At 45.8% G+C, this 20514-nt stretch overlaps 1 protein-coding gene across 4 annotated transcripts in view; it reads right to left on the bottom strand.

The window, feature by feature from the left end:
* Positions 1 to 20514, bottom strand: part of PPP2R5E (protein phosphatase 2 regulatory subunit B'epsilon) — a 466786-nt gene that overhangs the window by 72700 nt on the left and 373572 nt on the right. For all 4 annotated transcript variants that reach the window (XM_086937936.1, XM_086937938.1, XM_086937937.1 and 1 more), the window contains exon 13: positions 19839 to 19940. In XM_086937936.1, the coding sequence (XP_086794062.1) occupies positions 19839 to 19940 (102 nt within the window). The remainder of the gene's footprint in view (positions 1 to 19838; positions 19941 to 20514) is intronic.

Here is a 20514-nt window from a genome sequence, read left to right as displayed (position 1 = left end):
CAGCCCAAACGATCACAAAGCCTACCTGGTAGGCCTATACTCAGGGCATAAGAATAGCAAGACTGTCAGGCATACTAAAATGTACCCGTTCAGGATTAGAACGGAAACTACAAAACCTTGAGGGTAAAATGAAGACATGGCTAAAACTGCCCTTCAGAGGAAAATATTAGATACTTCACAAGAATGTTTATATTCAGAGGAAGCAGAGAGCGAGAAATATAATATGTGAAAAAATATGCCAATGCCAACAAAAAGGGAGGGAGAACACCCAAGCAAATCATTAGCAGGGCTAGTAAACACTCACCCCTCGATATGCCACGGATTTCATACAGTCATAATCCCACAGGCGATAGGATAGTAGAAGCAGAGGAAAGCAAGAATTTGTCAACTACTATATGGGTTATTACACAACCACTGTGTCAATAATACAACAAGAACTGGAGAATATCTGCATGAAATAGCATAAGGCTGGGTCACAGATACCCACTGGAACTATTTTGAACAACCAATCACACTAGAAAGCATTACCAATACCATTAGAGGCATGGAGTATATAAAGATCCATCTCCTCGAATGTCGAATTCCAGATATCATTAATCCTGCAAACAAAATCTCCGTACCTTCACAGTGATGTTTGGTCTCATAACTGTTCTCTCTCTGATTTATACCAGCCCGTGTTAAAAGGTATGCACACTCTTTTCAGACGCTATCTACCGTGTCGTAAGCACCCGGAAGAGCATAAATCGCTATAATACAACTTGCATCGTATACTCCCATACTCTGGTGGGCATCTTGGTACAGACCCAAACAGCAGTAAAGTGGATATCTGAATATGACTGCCTAGTATTTTTTCCGACAGGAGCAGAGTTAGTTCAAATAGTAGACCAGGGCTTTACTAAAGAATGGGACATAAAGAGACCCCTACTATATTACAATATTACACGGTTCACTGTAAAATATTAAAGGGGCCAGAACAATCCCCATATAGGTTTATCAATCCTTGCAAATGGGGACATTCACCTGAACCGCATTAACTATCAAAATATATGCCTTTCCCTATATTTTGTCAGACAAAATAAAAGTGGTTTCCAATATTAGCCCTGAAAATTATTGAGGCATTGGACATGAGAAGAATCCTACTATATTCCAATATTGAAGCACCTACAGAAAAATTAGATATAAGTAAAAATAAATACTAAAGCTCTGTTTCCGTTGAGAAAGTCAAAAACTGATCTCCATGCATATGTGTCTCAATACTTACCAATAGGGTCATTAGCCAGTGGCCCCAATAATACTCTAAAAATAAACCGTTCAAGACATTATGTCAACTGTTATAGCGAATCACGTTCTCCCACGGGATTTCACTATTTAGGCCTCAAGTGTGAGTTTCCAATGTGAAAATCCCAAAAACTTCATGCAGTTTCCTGCTATTACAAGCTATACACTGACCACGCATTCAAACAAATACCTTTATTCAATCTGGTTAAAAAAAAAGACCAAGGGGGCGTGGCTTGGCGGCTGAAGATGGCGGTCGCATAGCTGTAGGGCTCCGTGAGTGAGGCAGCGACCCCACCACAATCCGACCACTAATCCGACCGCAAGTAACCTCGGATCGGAGGAACCCGGTTCCAGGACTGAGCGGGAATCACCCGGAGTCGAAACGGACAAAATCGGGCACCGGGAGGCAAACTTCCAGCATCCGTCGTCAGGGGGCCTACATCGATCCAGCAACACCGGGATCAGGTAGATTTGGAGACCGGGCGGAAGTGAGAGGGACGCAGCACAGAGTGACCGGAAGTAAGCGTTGCCCGCCCCCCCCCCCCCCCCCCGCAACACGCCGAAACCACTGATCGGAGCACTCCCTCCCTGGCTCCCCCGAGTGACTGCGCTCCCGGAAGCCCACGGAGGGTGAGGGGCGCCGAGCGGCGGCGGAGCAAGAACACTACTGGCGCACTGACGAATACAGGGACCTGTACTCACGCGACTCGCGGCACCCGCCGCATCACAAAGTGAGTCGGTGCCACTCTGAAAACGCCCGCATTTTAAAAGGAAGCGAACTCTGCAGTGCGCACGGCTGGGGGGGGGGGGAGGAACTGGGGAGCGGCAGAGGAGGAAGCAAGAGCCCGGGAAGAAACGAAGGCACGGGCGAGGTGACCCGTAAACAGCATAAAGTCCCAGAATCTGTCGGTGGGCTGGGAGAGACTTTCACTCCACATCACTCGAACGTAGCTAGCACTGGAGTGTGGTGAAGCGTCATCACATAGCACAGATTGAAGGGGAGGGCGGCGCCCAAGGGCAAGGAGGAACGAAGAGTGGCAGGCAGGCAACTCGGTGCACTGGGACTGACTCGGGCCTGCCCATGGACTAAAGCCTTCGTCTAACAGATTTTCTGGTCCGGGATTTCGCACGATACATTGCAGTCCACGGACTACCCGCTCTCCAAGTAGTGGAAGTAAGTGAGCGCAACCATCGAGGTCCACCCTTCACCTGTTACTCACTGACACCCCACAACGGGATCACTGGGCTCGGGGGGCAATTACAGACCACAAGGGAGCCGGGACGAAACATGGCTGGCAGGGGCCTGAAGAACGCCTCGTCGCAGTCTAAACTAGACAAATTTGCGTATGAGAGGCAGGCGCACTCTCAGGCTGAACCACGCACATCAACGGGAAAGACACCGGAGACGGATGGGACGAAAAAAGCAACGCTTGAAGACGTGATGAAGGCGCTGGCACAAGTACAGGCAACAGTGGGATCCACGGCCACTGAAGTCTCGCTCCTGAGGGCGGACTTTCAAAAAATGGGAGAAAGAGTGAAACAGGTCGAAGTGGTCACTAAATCTCTGGTGGAGGACGTCTCCGACCTACAATTGGCAATGGAACGAGTGGCGGCTGAGAACAAGACACTGAAAGAGAAGCTGGACGATCAGGAAGGGCGCTCGACATAAGAACATAAGAACATAAGAATTCTTGGGGTCCCGGAATCGGAAGGAACTAAAGCCATGGACCTGTACGTGGAAGACCTGGTCACGACACAGCTCAAACCCAAGGGCCTATCGCAATTTTTCTCCGTAGAAAGGGCGCATAGAGTCCCAGGGGGACAGCCCAAGCCGGGAGCCGCCCCTAGACCCATAATTGCGAGACTTTTCAACTTTCGAGACCGGGATGCGATCCTACAGGCGGCTAGGAGGGCTACGCCGCTTCAAGTCCAGAACTCCACGATAGCCTTTTTCCCGGACTATACGGCGGAGGTGGCGCGCCGACGGAGGACCTTCCTCGATATCAAGAGGGAACTGAGAACTAAGGAACTGCCGTACTCAATGCTGTTCCCGGCCCGGCTGCGAGTGGTCGCGGACAGTAAGGCTTGGTTTTTTGACACGCCAGAGTCAGCGCGTGAATGGCTGGATGGGTGGCGACAAGTAGGATTACCCCGCCGCTCTCAGAGAACGAACCTGAGCCAACGAGGAGACAGCCAGCCGAGATCCCAAGCATCAGGTGGAATTGAATCAACACACTCCCAGGCGCAGGACAACACCGTTAGACTGGAAGAAGTGGAGGAATAGACCTGCGACAACGAACGGAATGAACATTGCCGTGGCTTCGTGGGTGAGACCCGGCTTAGACACTGGCCCGGGGGAGACCGGAGAGGGCAGGGGTCATGTCTACTCCGGAGGACACTTCACCCCAGCAAGCAAGTACTGTTAATGGGTTGGGTAAAGCACTCTGCTGAGTTGGGGAGGCGGACAGTTTTAAGCCCGTCTGGCAGGGAGGCAGGGAGGGGGGGGGAATGGGGGGGATGTTTGAATGTTCTGAGTGAACCGCAAATTGTATTAAGCTGCAAGTTTCTCCAGGTTCAGTTGGGGAAGGGAGAAGGGGAGTTAGTTGAGTCTTTTAGAAATCTACTGGATTGGTCGGGTTGTGCTGGCGGATACCCGCAATACTACATTGGGCAGGAAGGGTGGGACACAATGACCGCAGGACACATTGGTCACATGGATAACCACACGATGGACTATGGCAGATTGCTCACAACGTAGGGGGGAAGTGGGTGCACCTAGTTCCCGGGGTGCACCCCTTCGCATACTAACATGGAACGTACGGGGCCTGGGAGATAAGGTAAAACGAGGGCTGGTACTCACTGCACTGAAAAGACAGGGGCCGGCTCTGGCGCTCCTACAAGAAACTCATTTACAAGGGGGGACTGTCAAGGCACTTGATAGAAGAGGCTATCGAATGATGGTGCATTCAGAGTTCTCATCTGGATCTCGGGGGACTGGGATTTTACTTAAGAAATCCTCACAATTTATACCACTGAGCACGAAAACTGATGGGCAGGGTTGCTTTGCGGCCCTACAGGGACAGTGGGAAGGAAGACTTCTTAATTTGGTCTCGATATATATCCCACCGGCACTTCATTCAGTCATGCTTCCAGCTCTGGGTGAATTCCTACTGGCCCTTCCAGAGGGAGACATTATACTTGGGGGGGATTTTAATGCCACGGTAGACGTTACACTTGATAGATTCCCAACCACAGGCCCGTCAGGGGGTCCCTCACGCTTCCAACGCTTTTTGACTGCTATGGGCCTGGTGGATATATGGAGGCATGCCCACCCTAACATGAATCAATACACTTACCACTCAGCTGTCCACAACAGTCTTTCGAGGATAGACTACTTCTTGGCACTGGGAGAATGCATGCAACACGTGGACACCGTAGACATTCACCCTAGGGGCATTTCAGACCACTCCCCGGTTCTCTTAACACTCTCCACCCAGGGGAAAACGCGCAAACGGTTATACCCCATACCGGCAGCATACCTCAAGGCGCCTAAAGTCAGGAAAGCACTCAAGACGGCGACGAAGCTTTACTTCGAAGAGAATCTAGAGTCCGTACAATCGGCAGCGACCCTGTGGGAAGCGTACAAGACAGTGTTGAGGGGGCACGCAATAACTACACTTACAGGCTATAGGAGAGAAAAGGCGCGCGAATTGGCCGAAATAGAGCTGGCACTGCGAGAAGCGACAGTAAAACACGAAACACACCCCACGCCGGGCACTGCCCACACACTGCGCCTCCAGCAACACACATATACGGAATATCTGCGGCATCAAGTCAGAGGGCAGATAACGGAAACTAAGAGCAGAATATATGATATAGGAGACAAAGCGGGCAGGATGCTGGCCTGGTTAGACAAGAAGGGAGGGAGCTCAAGAGGTATCCAACAGGTGAAAGACAGGAGAGGTACACTGCACACGGGCCCGGAGCGAATCGTAGACGTACTCGCTGTCCATTTTGAGGGTGTCTACACGTCTGACAGGGAGGTGACAGTGGAAATGGCCAGGGCAGCACTAGAGCCGATCCACACACCGAGGCTGCAGCCGGAGGCCTCAGCGGAACTAGAGGCAGACCTAACGGTGGAGGAAGTCCACATGGCAATACGAGCGTTGAAGCCCGGTAAGGCGATCGGCCCAAATGGCATCCCGATTGAGTGGTACCAGGCCACATCGGAAAGGCTCAGTGAGCACCTACTGGCCATGTACAAGGATTGCCTAACGAAGGGCGAGCTCCCGCCAGACCAAAGACTAGCGACCATAATCGCGATTCCTAAACCTGGGAAACCACCGGAAGACTGCGATTCATATCGCCCCATATCCCTGCTAAATGCAGAAGCTAAAATACTAGCCAAACTACTAGCTACCCGATTACTGACACACCTGCCGGACCTCATACATCCCGACCAGTCCGGGTTCATGCCGCATAGAAACACGGCATTGAATCTGAGAAGAGTGCACGGAGTGTTGGCGGGAGCGGAGTCGATTCTCGGGCCGGCAGTTATATTGGCACTCGATGCGAAAATGGCATTCGATCTGGTCGAGTGGACTTACCTGTTCGAAGTCCTGGCGCACTTGGGGTTCGGACCCAAATTCATAGCATGGGTCAGGTTGTTATATGCGGGGCCAGTGGCACAGGTGGTAGCGAATGGCCATATCTCGCGCACATTTCCCTTGGGAAGAGGAACCCGACAGGGTTGCCCCCTTTCGCCACTGCTCTTTGCGATCGCCCTGGAACCACTAGCACACCTGATACGTTCCACCCCACTGATTAGAGGGATTTCCTGGGCTGGGGGAGGGGAAGACCGCGTCTCACTATATGCAGACGACATGCTGGTTTACCTCACTGACCCGGACCATAGTATTCCAGCACTTCTGACTCTGTGTGATGATCACGGGAAAGTCTCGGGATACACGTTGAACTGGAATAAGTCGGTACTATATGTACTGAAGGGACCAGGCCCGACACTGGATGCTCGTTGCCCCTTGACCGAAGCCGGTTCCTCCTTCAAATACCTGGGCATACATGTCACCAAGGACCCGACTGAATTTGCGCGGAAAAACCTGGTGCCACCTATAGAACGGCTTAAACAAGACATTGGGTTCTGGGCCGGACTGCCCCTCACGATGCTGGGTAAGGCAGCATTGTATAAAATGATGTCACTGCCCCGCTTCCTATACATCCTGGAGAATACGCCGTACCAGGTGGAACCAGGTTACTTTAGGAGAGTGTCGGCGTTGGTGGCGAGTCTCCTGTGGAGTAATCGCCCGGCCCGCATAGCGCAGGCCAAGCTGCACAAAGGGTGGTACGATGGAGGGATTGCACTACCAGACCTGAAACTATATTATTGGGCAGCGCAGCTGAAAATCGTAAATCAGTGGATCCACGCCCCCCAAAATGACCCAGCGTTCAGAGCAGACAGGACACAGTTAGGAGCTAGTACTCTATTGGCCCCTTTGTACGACCAACGAATGGTACGCTCACTTCAGGGACCCACAAAACTCACAGCGGGGTTATGGCACAGGGCTCAGGCGACACTAGGGTGGAAAGGGAAAATAACGAAACTTACTTCCCTGTGGGACTCTCGGGAGCTAGGGAACCTTCGGAACAGTAAAGGCTTCTCCCATTGGGATATGATAGGCCTGTCCACAGTGGGGGACCTGTGGGAACGGGGCACGGTGATTCCATTTGCACAACTGAGAGAACAATACGAGCTTGGGCCACGAGAAACATTCCGATATGTTCAGATCCGACACGCACTACTCACAGCCATCCCCCCAGAAACGGAGTTGCCAGAGGCCTCGCCACTTGAAGACCGTCTCCTTACGGACTATATGCCAGAACGAGCCACCTCACTCACGTATAGAAAGTTGAGCAACAATTTGCCGGACCCCATGATCAAACTTAAGGAAAAGTGGGAGGGGGACGTGGCAGCTATGGATGAAACCGAATGGAACGAAGCAGTGGCTTCGCCCAAAGAAGTAGGTATCTCAGCTAAATTCCGGCTCATACTGCTCAAAATACTACATAGTGTATATTATGCTAGGACGACACTACACCTCATACACCGCGCGCAACACCCATTTTGTCTCCGAGGGTGTGGGGAGGAAGGGACTTTCTTCCACACAATATGGGACTGCCCTCGCATTCAAGAATACTGGAGAAGTATACTACGCACCATATCACAAACGGTGGGAACCTCCCTGATCCCTGAACCGCGCAAATGCTTACTTAACGTGTGGGAACCTAATGATTTGTCCAGGTACGGATTGCAGTGGGTCACATTGGGAATGGTTATAGCTAAAAGAGACATAGCACAGAAATGGGGGGCCACAGAGGTGCCAACGAGATCACAATGGTGTGAGAATATGGACAGGGTAATGATCACAGAAAGAGAGGTATATACGAACAGGGCCTGCCCGAGAAAATGGAATAAGATCTGGACCCCGTGGAACTCTTACCGGGGGGACATCTGTGAACCCTTACCAGAGGACGAACCAATATCATCTGACGAGGAAGGAGAGGACGATTAGCGTCCCCAAGAGGGGGTGGAGTGGGGGAGGGGTAGGGGCAACGGGAGACAGTGGGGAGATGGGAGGGATGACACGAAGGGGCCAACAGGGCAAGTGCACCGCAGGACTTCCATGTAAACTTAGCATTAGTACTATTTAGTATGAGTAACTGTAAGAACATACCTGTAGACCAATTTGCCAGGAACTTTGCAAAGCACAATGTGTGCGGAATCGCTTCAGCACGTGATGACCTGTCTGAGATTTCTTTGTTGATTTTTAAGATTGTTTATTGTTTAAAACACAAAAACCGAAACCTAAACCTTTGTCGATCAGGATTTTAATTGTGAATAACGCGCCTTTCCTAGAGAGCGAAATAACCAGAACATGGACACAGTAACTAATGTACAGACTTTTCCAGTATTGAGGCTCATTCAGTCATGTTGTGGCGGCCGGCCCGTTGGGTTGTGGGCCAAGTGCTGTGTAAGACTAAAAGGTGCAATAAAGGTTTTGAAAAAAAAAAAAAAAAAAAAAAAAATCTGATACAAATCCTTGATCTATCAATAAAGCTAGTACAAGTGTACAATAAATTGGAAATAAATAAAAACAAGTTTACATTAATATAAATTAGATCGCCAATTTCATCATACGTCCAAATTAAAAGAAGCCTAAGCTAGATTTTCCATGTCACAGTTGACTGAGATTAAACAGGACTAGAACAAGAGAGGAGAACAAGAAACTTAAAGATAGGGTCCGCCATGTGCTCCAATCCTAGCCAGTCCAAAAAGTGCATTATTCAAATTCAATTAAAAAAACGTAAGGTACGATTAATTACACACTTGTCAAGAATTTCTTTTTAAAAGCATGAGTTTGTATCCTTCTCTTGCACACTAAGTGAAGGGAAGAGACGGATAATGTTACTTATCAGGTTCATCTTGTTGTTGGCATGAAGATCACATGCTTTGCATATTCCTGCCAGTGTTGGGTCCGGATGTTTGCAAGTTTTTTTCTTCTAAGAAGTCTTTCTAGTCATGAGGTAGGTAGCTCCTTTCGGTGATAGTGCGTATGGGCTAGACTCCATTGTTAGATTGTTTTCCCACTGAGAGTGACAATGGAGTTAGTAAGAGTAGAATAGAGATGTACATGCGTATGTATGTAAGTAAGCAGAACTGCAACAGGTATAGGTACCAGGGGAGGCGGGTGGGCACATGTGAATCTACATCTCTACATGCCAAGAACAGATGCTTCCTGGGTAATTACAATTATCCGTTCAAGGCATGTGAGCTGTAGATTGCATGCTTTGCATAGACTATACAGCAGTATTCTCCCAAAGCGGTGGCTAACCTGTAGCTGTTGCAGTTGTCTGAAAAAGCGTTTTAAGTACTGCCTGGCCTACATTAGTGGGTTGTCTTGCTAACACATCTACACAATAGTGTTTGGTGAATGTGTGCTGTGTAGACCCTGTTGCAGCTTTACAGATGTCAGCTATGGGGAGGTGTACTAAGAAAGCCATAGTAGCCCCTAGTTTGCAGGTGGAATGCGCTCTAGGGGGTATTGGTGAAGCCCTCTTTGCTTTTGCATAACATGTTTGGATACATTTAACAAATCACCGAGCAATACCAGATTTAGAAATAGCATTGCCTTTGTGTGGTGGAGCAAAAGTCACACAGAGTTGTTTAATTTGACGAAACGGTACTGTTCTCTCTATGAAATACAGTAAGGCTCATCTAAAGTGTGTAGAGGCCGTTCTGCCATTGAATCTGGTTGAGGAAAGACTACAAGCAACTGAACCGATTGCTTGATGTGAAAGGCCGATACCACTTTGGGTAAGAACTTGAGGTTAGTGCGAAGAACCACTTTGTCTTTGTGGAGTTGGAAAAAAGGTTCTTCTATGGTTAAACCCTGAAGCTCACCCACTCTCCTCAGTGATGTAATAGCAATGAGGAAAGCAACTTTTCTAGTGAGAAATTGCAATTCACATTTATGCAATGGCTCGAATAATGAACCCATTGGTCTGGTAAGGACAATGTTCAGATTCCACACCGGAGCAGATGGAAGTCTTGGTGGAATAAGTCTTTCCATAAAAGCATTGATAACAGGTACTCTGGAAAGGAACATATGTTGTTTATTTTGAAGGTGTGCAGCGTATGGATGTGTATGCTAATGCTGACTGCTGCAAGTGCAGTAAGTAACAAATTATATTTTGAAAGGAAGCATCTAACAGATTGATATGGTTGTAATTACAATATATAGCAAACCACTTCCATTTAGCTGCATAGCAAGCCCTTGTAATAGGCCTTCTGGCCTTTTTAATTATGTCCATAAAGTCTGGTGGAAGGTTCAGATAACCAAACTCTATGGCTTCAGGTGTCAGATCGCTAGGTTGAGTTCTTTGAGATCTGGATGTCATATGTCTCCAAGGCTCTGAGTGAGGAGACTGGATGTGAGATGTAGTTTTTGATCTGGAACTACTGAGAGCTCCAACAGGGTAGTGTACCAAGGTTGACGGGACCATGTGGGAGCTACTAGGATCAGTGTTGAGGAATGTTTGTCTGAGCTTCCGAACCACTATTGGAATGAGTGGGAGAGGCAAAAATGCGTAGGCAAATATCCCCGACCAGTTCATCCATAGTGCATTACCTTTGGACAATGGGTGTGGATACCTAGAGGCGAAGCTTGGGCTTTTTGGTGTGGCGAACAGATCAATCTGTGGAAAACCCCAGATTTGAAAGAATGGGAGGAGAAATTGGGTGTGAAGTTACCACTTGTGAATCTGTTGTCTCTGCTATTTGATTGTTTACTACTGGGAGGTGTTCTGCTAGGAAAAAGATTTTGTGATGTATGTCCCACTTCTAAATGGCTTGTTCAAGGCGTGCCAGCTAGAGAGAGTGCGCCCTCCCTGTTTCTGTATGTAATACATGGCTGTCATTTTGTCGGTGCCGACTAGGACATCTTTGCCTGGGAGGCAAGTCTGAAAGGCTTTGAGCGCTTGAAATACTGCTAGACGCTCTAGAGGATTTATGTGAAGTTGCTTTTGCTTCTGGCTCCCTAAACCTTGAACAGTGAGAGTTTGGGGATGAGCTACCCAACCAGTGAGCAATGCATCTGTTAGCATGGTCTGTGGAACTGGGTCGATGAAGGACAGTCCTTTGGATAAATTCTGTGGATCCTACCACTGTAGAGATGATGAGTGTGGTGGTCTACCAACACTAGATCTGATAATTGACCCAGAGACTGATTCCACTGTCGCGCTAAGCACACCTGAGGGGGACGCATTTGAAGTCTTGCATGGGGAACTATCATGATGTAAGAGGCCATCACTCCTAGCAGCTGCATGTTTACTCGCGCTGGAAGTGACCGGTTTGGCTGAAACTAAGACTAGAGCCTGAATATCTGGCTGCATTGGGACAGGCTCGAGCTCTTTGAGTATAGCGAGTGGCTCCCAGATATGTTTGTGTGTTGGAGGGCTGGAGATGTGACTTTTGACACATTCAGTGCGAAACCTAGATCGTGCAGTAATCGCAGCATTATCAGAGCGTGCTGGAGACACTTTGGGTAATAGCTCGCTTTGATGAGCCAGTCGTCCAAGTATGGGAATAAATGAATTTGTTGTCTTCGCAGGTGAGCAGCGACTACTGCCAGGCATTCGGTGAATACTCTGGGAGCAGTGGTGACTCCGAATTGCCCTTGCCATGGTTGCCTCTAAATCTGCCTCAAAAGTAACCTCTTTAAGAGGATGACTGAGTGTTCCCTTTATAGGTGGTAGAGGTGTTGTCCGTAGATATGTTTTTAGAGCCCCCTCTGTAGAAAGAGCGATGATAAGAACCTCTATTGGATGGGGACTGTAAGGCCGCCATGGATTTTGCAACGTCTGTGTCCTCCATCTTCTCTAAAGAAGTGTCTACAAGAGGACCAAAGAGATGCTCTTGTTCGAAAGGTAAGTTTAAAATACAAGTTTAAACCATGAGATCTTAAACCAGGCGTGCCTTCGTAGCAAGACACTGGTGTTGATTGCACTAGCTGCTGATTCAGGTGCATCTAGAGTGTATCTAATAGATGTGTTTGAAATTAAACTTCCCTTCGTGAACTAGGTCATGCACCTTAGCCTTGTGTTCATCCGGTAGAAATTGGAGCAATTGTCCATTTTGTTATAGTATGCTCTGCCATATGTAGCTACGAGAGCTTGGGTATTGGCAATACGCAAATGATTGGCTGTCTGTGAAGCTATTCTCTTTCTAGAGGCATCTATTAGTTTAGATTCCTTTTCAGGAGGAGGGCATCTCCTGATATTTATGAGTTAGCCAGCTTCTGGGCATTAGAAACCACTTGGGAATCTAATGGTAATTGACCTCTGATGTAAACTGGGTCTGATGGTGCAGATTTATACTTTTTATCCACCCTTGATGTAAGAATTTGTGCGCAGGGTGGATCTTTAAAAAAGTCTTCCGCATGTTTTAGCATACGCTTAAGCAGGAGCAGTGTGTGAGCGGATTTTTGGGAAGACCCTAATGTCTCAGAGAGAAAATCCTCCTCAATTGATTTTTTATGAAGCTTAACTCCATGGTATTCAGCAGTCCTTTTTATTAGATCTATGTACCCTATGTTAAATCAGGTGGACAGTGTTCCGTAGGGTATAAATCTGGATCGTTATCTGTGTTTGGACCTGTATTACAATCGTTCCATGGATCAGGACAATTATCTAACCCGTCCCCATCATCTTGGTTGTCAGGTGGTTGTGGGGTGGTGGTGAATTTGGGGTGTTATTAATAAGTGTGTGCTAGGTGGGGAAGGAGGAGGAATAGAAGGAGGTGAAGGATTAGTATCAACATGTTTTCTCTCAAGAGGAATGTGGTAAAGGTCCTCAGCTTCTGTTGGCCGTTTTATGGGCAATTTCGTTTGACTATGTCCGGTTTTGGGAGTGATAACCGATTCCTATTGTTTTGGGTCTGGGTTGGAAGGTGGGGCGTCGAAACGTGGCTCCTTTGATGGAGTAGGTGACCTTTTATCTTTTGGTGAAATATTTTCGGAGCAGAGGGTCTCGATGCCAAAGTTTTCAGATCCGAGGGCGGTTTTAGTTTCAGAGCCAAAGGAGTTGACTACGAAACGGGTTTGTTTAAATGCCGATTTCGGCTTGGTGCCTGAATAGGATTGACTCGATCCCGGGGTTATCCCTGCCCTTCTATACGCAGACGACGCTGTCTTGTTGGCCCCTATAGCGGTAGGGTTGCAAAGGCTATTGGGTCCTTTATGCAATCTCTAGATGTAATTGTCAACAAAACCAAATTGCACACAATGATAATGGGGCAGAGACCAAAAAGGCTTTAAAAGTTTTACTGCGAAGGTGTAGAGCTGTCAAGGGTGACCTCTTTTTCTTATCTGGGGTATTGTTCAATGAGAGAGGTTCGTGGGCTCCCCAGCAAAAAGCAATAAAAAACACGCCACGGCAAACTCCACAGCGGCCGTCCATTTGTTTTGCACAATGATTCAGGGCCAAGCCATTATAACCAATGCTTGACATCTATAGGTCTAAATACATTTCTATTGCGAGGTATGGGTCTGCAATTTGGGGATACAAATCCGCAGAGAGGCTTCAGATAGTTGAAAACAAATTTTAAAGGCTTCTCTTATCGGTCCCCAATCTACCCCACCTATGTTATACACCAAGAGCTGGGCATTGGCAATGTCTCTGACCTGATAGGGCTGGCTCCTGTGGTAAGTTGGTTAACGATTTGGACCAATCTAGATTTAGCACTGAATCAAGAGTTTGCCGGGGATTGTCTCTCCATGGTGAGAGCAAGTAAAATCCCATTGTAACAACATGTTAAGTCACTTTTAAATAAACTTGGGGGCCCAAACTCTTAGTCTCCCCGGAAAAGATACAGAAAGAGGACCTGGTGTGGGGTAAAACACAATTTTTAAACTTGTCTGTAGAGTGGTGATTGAGATTATGAAACCTACAGTGAAAGCTGATCTCCTGCAAAGATCATACCAAAGATAGAATCTTATTTGACATTTGTCACCAAGTGTTTCCATTGCTTCCTTTTTACTAGATTTTGCTTTAATCTCATTCACTGTCTATTAGCAGATTCGCAGGGAAGGAGTAGGGTGAACGATCTAGGCCCTTGCACATCCGACAATATTTCAACCCAGGATACTATGCACTTTTTAATGTTTTGTGATCATTTGAGCAATATTTGTAAAAAGCTTTTAATCCCTATTTTAAAGGGGATAGGTTTTATGCAGGTTAGACCTGCCTTATTATATTTGCAGATGTTGAATGATCCTTGGTAGACCTTTAATATTGCGAGCTTCTTATTGGCTAGTGGGCTGCTCTGAGGCACAGAAAAAAAGGGTATTCTATAATTTGAAATTGAGTCGGTCTTATATGATCACATGAATTTGTTTGAACGTGTGCCCTTCCATTTGAGAAAACGCCACTGAATATTATGTTTACTGGCTCGCATGCTGCTACATAGGAATCACTGGTAATCTGTTTTATTTGTATATTTTAATACCCATGCTATTGAAATGTTTTATCTCGCCAATGCTTATTCATGAATTGTACTTTTAATTGTATCATTGTTGTGATAAATTTATGTTGTCTACTTTTATTAACAGAATAAAGTGGATTTGATTGATTGACTCGATACCGAGCCGAAAGGCTTTGAAATTTGTTTCGGTGCTGGGCCCTAAGGCGGGGCATCTGCAACACGTTCCTCGGTGCCAACCTTGGCCCGAAGGCCGAGGAGGGCCTGTAGCCTTTTTCTTGGGCAGCGTTGAAGTTTGGGTCAGGGATGGCTCAGTGCTCACAGTACACTGACCCTGCGAAATCTCCTTATCCATGTCAGAGTCGGCTTCCGACACGGAAATGGGCTCTTCTTCCTCGGCTCTTTGGAGTCGTTGATGTCTTCCTTGGAATCTTCTCTGAAGAGTTCGGGAATGGAGCTGCTATGTTGTTGTTGCATTTCGTGACGTCGAGCCGGACGGTCAGAGCGCTCCTTTTTAGATAGGAAAGATTTGCACACGTCGCAGTCATGTTTGTCATGCTCCTGGGAGAGGCACAAGTTGCACACTTCGTGCGAGTTGTGTGCGGGTACTTAGCGTGGCACAGAGAACAGAATTTGAATGGAGTCCCTTCCATCATTGACTGCAAGATTTTTTGGGCGCGGTTAGGCCCAAAGGCCTCCCACAAAGATTCACGACCAAAAGTTTTTTGTGAAACCGATACGTTAAGTAGAGAATGGGAAACACGATCAAATAACAATACCGTCAAGGGTGAGTGGATTGCACACCGAGGGGAACCCGAAGAGCAGCTTCAAACCGGAGCACAACAATACACGGCCGAACCTCATGGCGTAAAAAAAACAATCGAACAATGGTGTCGATGCCCATGCGCACTATCACTGAAAGGAGGAGTCCCCTACCTCATGACCAGAAAGACTTCTTTCAAGAAAAACAACTTGCAAACATCCAGACCCAACACTAGATGGCAGGAGTAGGCAAAGCATGTGATCTACAGCTCACATGCCTCGAACATATTTTTTCTAGCAAAAAAGCTGGCCCAAAGAAAAGATGACATACCACAACGGATATCCATAGTAGGCAATGATTGCAGATAAAAATATTCAGGGCAGCATTGTGTAAAATTATGATCACTTTTATGGTTACTCTTAATCGGTTGATTCCCATCAATGGTTTTTTAAACAACTGTGGCCTCCTTCGGAAACCGACATCTCACCACATTGTCCTTTCAAGTTTTTATTTCTGTGATGTGAAAACAGGGGCTTCTGTATTTTAGGATTGTTCTCTGAAACAGTGCTAAGGATGTGCCAGTTCGAATTTATGATTTGCCTTAACTTTTAATTCAAAACCAAGTGTCTAGTGACGCCTACCAATTTCGGGTCACTTTGTTGGTGTTCTTTCCGAAAAAGGAGTTCTCGGTCATAAAATCTGGCCCAATTGTAAGCCTCTCTCACCAGTCTCCTTGGATACACTCATGTGACACATTTTTCTTTCATGGTGAAAGCCTGGTCATCAAATTGGTGCAGCCGCGTATTAATCTAAGGAACTGGCCAAAGAGGACACTTTGTTTTTGATTCCTAGGATGACAGCCACTGAAACGGAGAAGGGTGTTTCATGCAGTTGACAAATAAATCCACTTCTAATTTGACTGATATCTGGCGATCCATTTATACATGAAGTCCACCTGTTGCTTGCTAACACTGGCTGTGAATTTCAAATCGTTATTACACAGGTTCAGCCATTCAATCTATTATTTCAGGTCTTCTTGTTCTCATACCCAAATGAAGAAAAATTTCATTTATTTATTGTGACCATATTTTCACTGATTCAAAGAAGGGAGCAAGTTCATTATGGATACATTTGTCTTCTAACTTACTCATAAGGATAGTTGCTGTGCTGGTCCCATAGGAGGGTCTCATACTAACTCTGTTAATTTGCTGGCACGGTGTACCCGCAAATTCAGAAGAGTTTCTTGGACAACACTTATTAGGCATTCTATAATAAAAGCCTGTGGGCGTTTCTCATATGCTTCTGCATAAATAGCTCTACCGAATTGATAGCTCCTTCTTATTGTATAGTGCTATAATGTCTTGGGTGACCAAAATGTTTCTATGTTTGTTGAAATTCACCCCTTCAATGGATGTAATCTTGTGCCTCGTGTCCTTTATGTATGACTTAAGAAGAACGGCTGGGCGCAAAAACACAAGTGGATAATGGCTCAGAAATTGACCCTATTGCAGTAACTATGGGTCTATATGGAAGATCTAGTTGATTTTTAGGGCTCTTAGGGACTCCATAGATGCTTGCCATCTGTGGGTTGCCGACATTAAAAAAAATCATATTCATAGGTGCAAATAACTCCTGCATTCAAGGTGGTCAGCCGATGAATTCTCTTAGAAACTCTCTTATTTGGGTCCACTCCAACCTTTGTATAGTGTTCTATATTACTTAACATATCGATCAGTGTGTAATAACTCATCCCTCTTCACTTATCACTGTTTTTACCGTTTGTTCTCCATTAAAGCTTTCAAGACTAGTTGTTCCTCTTTTTCTAAATTTGGAACCAGTCTGGGGATATATCTAGAACATTCCTTCCATCTTTTGCGCACAACCCTCTCAAAAATGGCATCTTCCGGACCAAGCTGCACTAAAGAAGGAGCAGAGATAGAGTGGCAAGAGGCCTGAGGCATTGAACTGACCTGACTAGGCCATTCTGTGTCTGCAAAAACTTTCTACAGTCATATCTTTCTAAAGGAGGATAGGATATCCCTAAAGCGTTCACATTTGTTGGCATTTGCATGTGGAACATATGATAAACCTTTGGCTAATAAAGAATTGGTGGCTACACCCAAGGAGGTATGTGAGAGATTGAAAATTGGAATCACTTTCATAGTCTTCAATAATGGCCATTCCTGGTCTTCAAGTACTGGTGTGCCCTGTTCTTGGGGTAGAACCCTACTCGATATCTGAGTTGGAATCTCTGTCTCTTCACACCTCTTTGCTTGCCTCGCCTGGCTAAAAAAGGAGAACTGTTACCAGATCCATGCTCAAACTTTAATCTACTCCTCGTTTAGGTAAATTGATGAAAGCTGCCTTCATTCTCTGAATCAGAAGTATCTGGGAACGTAAGTACTGTCTTTGTATTGGGTCCTTGTCCCAATGATTCTCCTTCTTGGTATTGACTTTGGTTGTAATAGTTCTCGAAGAGGTAAGGCTATGCCCCTTCCATTGTAAAACACCCTATATCCTTTTTAACGTATCAGTTTTTTTTCTTAAGAAGGTACGCATTGAACAAGTACAGCTTTTTTTTCAAGAAAGGCTGGTTGTTGTTTGCACTTCTACCTCGTTGTACTATGGCCTGTTTTTTAGCTGGTGTTGCCAGGAAAGTTGTCTTAGCAAAGCACTTGTACTAATTGGTCTGGAAGCCCCATCTGCGGCATCAAATGCACAAAAAATCTTGGTGTTAGATGTGAGCTATCCTCCATAAATAATTTCGCTAGTTATTTCTAAAAACATTTTTTACATGTCTCTGGGAGTCGCTATATAAAATCTTTGTTATCCTGACAGTACCTTAAAAGTATGGTAAGAGTTAGTTATATGCCACTAAACAGCTGGCCCCATATTGACGCATCTGCTGGCAGCATCAATCTTTTGACTTTCTTTGTCAGATAGAGTTGAAGCCCTGTTACTTGCATCAGTGCCTTTTTCCTGGCAGTATGGACCACTAGGGAATAGGAGGCAAATGACCGTAAGAGAAAGCAGGACCTTTTGGAGCAGGTTTGTATTTCCTCTCCACTAATGGTGTTACCACCCTGTCTCTGACAGATGTTTGGTGTGCACTCCTATGATGGATAATGTGTCTATTAGGAAATCATCACTTTTTTCCTCATTCAGCTGCTGAACGCTGTGATGAGCTGCAGTTCATGCAATTTAACAGATGCATAAGCTTGTGGGAATGCTTTAAGCAGGCTGGTCCCAAGAGAAAGGTTTGCACTTTTTGTGGGCTGACTGTACCGACTGATGGGGACGTGCAAAAATATAACCTGCAACTGGGACATCTAAAGCTGCTCTCTGGATTAAGTCTTGTATGTAGTGAGGTTTGTATGTTAGTGCTCTCCTGTGGCGTATGTGTGCTCAGGTCAAAGTACTTTTTGTTCTTCTAAAGGTACATCTGTGCAGGCAGCATGTCTTACTCAATTCAGTTCAGAGGTGGAGGTGTCTCTACTTCAAGGCTCCTTCGATGTCTAAAGTGCCTTTTGGAATCAAACTTTCTCTAAGACAATTGCCGGTGCTGATTGCTAAAGCTTGTCTAGTGCTCGCATGCTGATCAAAGTGTGGTGCTCTCTCCTCAGAACGGAGGCATGCTCCACTTTGAGTGCGAATGAGTAGTGTCCTTTCAAGGCAGGAAATATTGTTCCCAGTCCTTGAAGTCTGAATTTGAGGACACAGAAATTGGACTATCTCCACCACTAACTTCCCGATTGTCATTGTCTCTAGCCAGCAAATCTTTGTAGAGGAATAATCCTCAATGTGAGGAGGTGTCTCACTAGAGTCCTGGTGCTACATCTCTGCATAATGCACTTACACCCAGTCCTTTCAGTGCTGAATTCACTTTTTCAACTAAAGATTTTGAACCCGAGCAGCCAGATTCGGTCATGGTCCCAGAAGGGCACAGTTTACAGACCTGATAATTGTCTGACAACAAAAATATACTGTTTTACTATTTCAAGGTGGGCCAGGATTTAAATTAATTTAATAATGTATTTTCCATACCCTCCTCTCTGTGTGTCAACCTCTTAAAGTCTGGCGGCTCCAGCTCACCATATCAGTGTGTTAAAAAGTCACATTTAGTCTGGCAATTTTTGATGCTAGAAATGTTCTCTTCCTGGTTCAAAATGGTCGAAATAGTGGACCGATGCACAGTGGGTAACCGAGTAGTCTAAACAATGGACGAGCCCAATGGAAGAAAAAACATCTGAGCTGGTGTCTGTACCTTGAATCATTCTGGGTTTCAAAAGAGGTGTCACAAGTCACTGTGAAGATAAACTACTTGCAACATTGTAAGAACAACACTCGATAGGAGGACTTTACACAGCATGTGAGCAACAGCTACACGTGCTGCAAACCAAGAATTACAAGATGTTGCCTATAGATAGCATATTATGGGACAAAAACTAAGTGACACGGATAGAGAAAGCAAATTGACTCACCCTACAGGGGTTAAGAAGTTACAAAATGAGAATCAAAGCATGCTGGTATCTACCTGCAGAGAGCATCCTGTCACTCTAAGGATCCTCAGAAGTTGAACACTAAAATATTTTGTGTATGTCAAAAACAGTACTGAATTTATCTGCCACTGTCCAACAACAGGAGAGCCAAATATACAGGAAAATCAACACATCAACACCAGTAGAACAAACAGTACATTTGTAAGACACCTGCTCTACAGACAACAAAAAAGTTCTAATAAGTTACCGCTGACGATCTGACTTGTATGTTGCTGTTAGCTCATCAAACAGGGTGCTGTTCATTTCCATAAACGCCTTTAATACGTTGTAGACTAGCGCCACAATTGCTCTGTGAGGGGTAAAGTAAAGAGCAAATAAAATGTTGGGAAAACAAGTATCACAAAAACATGTATTCTTCATACAATTCATAATCACTGCAATTTTCAGAGGGACTTCTGGAGAATGGGTATCAAGTAAAATATATAGTGTGAATGGTGAACATAACTAAGTAGCATCACGACCACCTAAAAGATTAGGGAATACGGAGTCTGCCTATTAATAGTGCATCATCTAATGTTACTTGTGCTCAAAGATATAAATTAAAGAAAAGTAATTTAATCTTGCTTGTGTTTCCCAAAGGACAAAAACATGCATTGTGCCTGTTCTTCAGTACACAAAGGGCCAGACTAGAATAATACATGCCCATGTAATAGGAAGGTGACAACTTGAAGAATACATTAATCCATATCAAGTTACACCTTACTTACTGACTGCCTTATGTGGATAGTATGTCGGGTCGGGCCATATTGCACCTTTAGCATTGTGGTTGGGTCAATTTCTGTGGGGTTGATACACTTCTGTAGTGGCAACGATAAGGTAAAAATGGGCCCATGTTATTTTTTGAGATTTAGAAAAGTTAGCTG

This window comes from Lissotriton vulgaris, chromosome 9 (assembly GCF_964263255.1).
Source record: "Lissotriton vulgaris chromosome 9, aLisVul1.2, whole genome shotgun sequence".
In the NCBI taxonomy this organism is placed as follows: domain Eukaryota; kingdom Metazoa; phylum Chordata; class Amphibia; order Caudata; family Salamandridae; genus Lissotriton; species Lissotriton vulgaris.
Note: the sequence above shows the minus strand (reverse complement) of the source record. Positions and strands in the feature narration are given on the sequence as shown.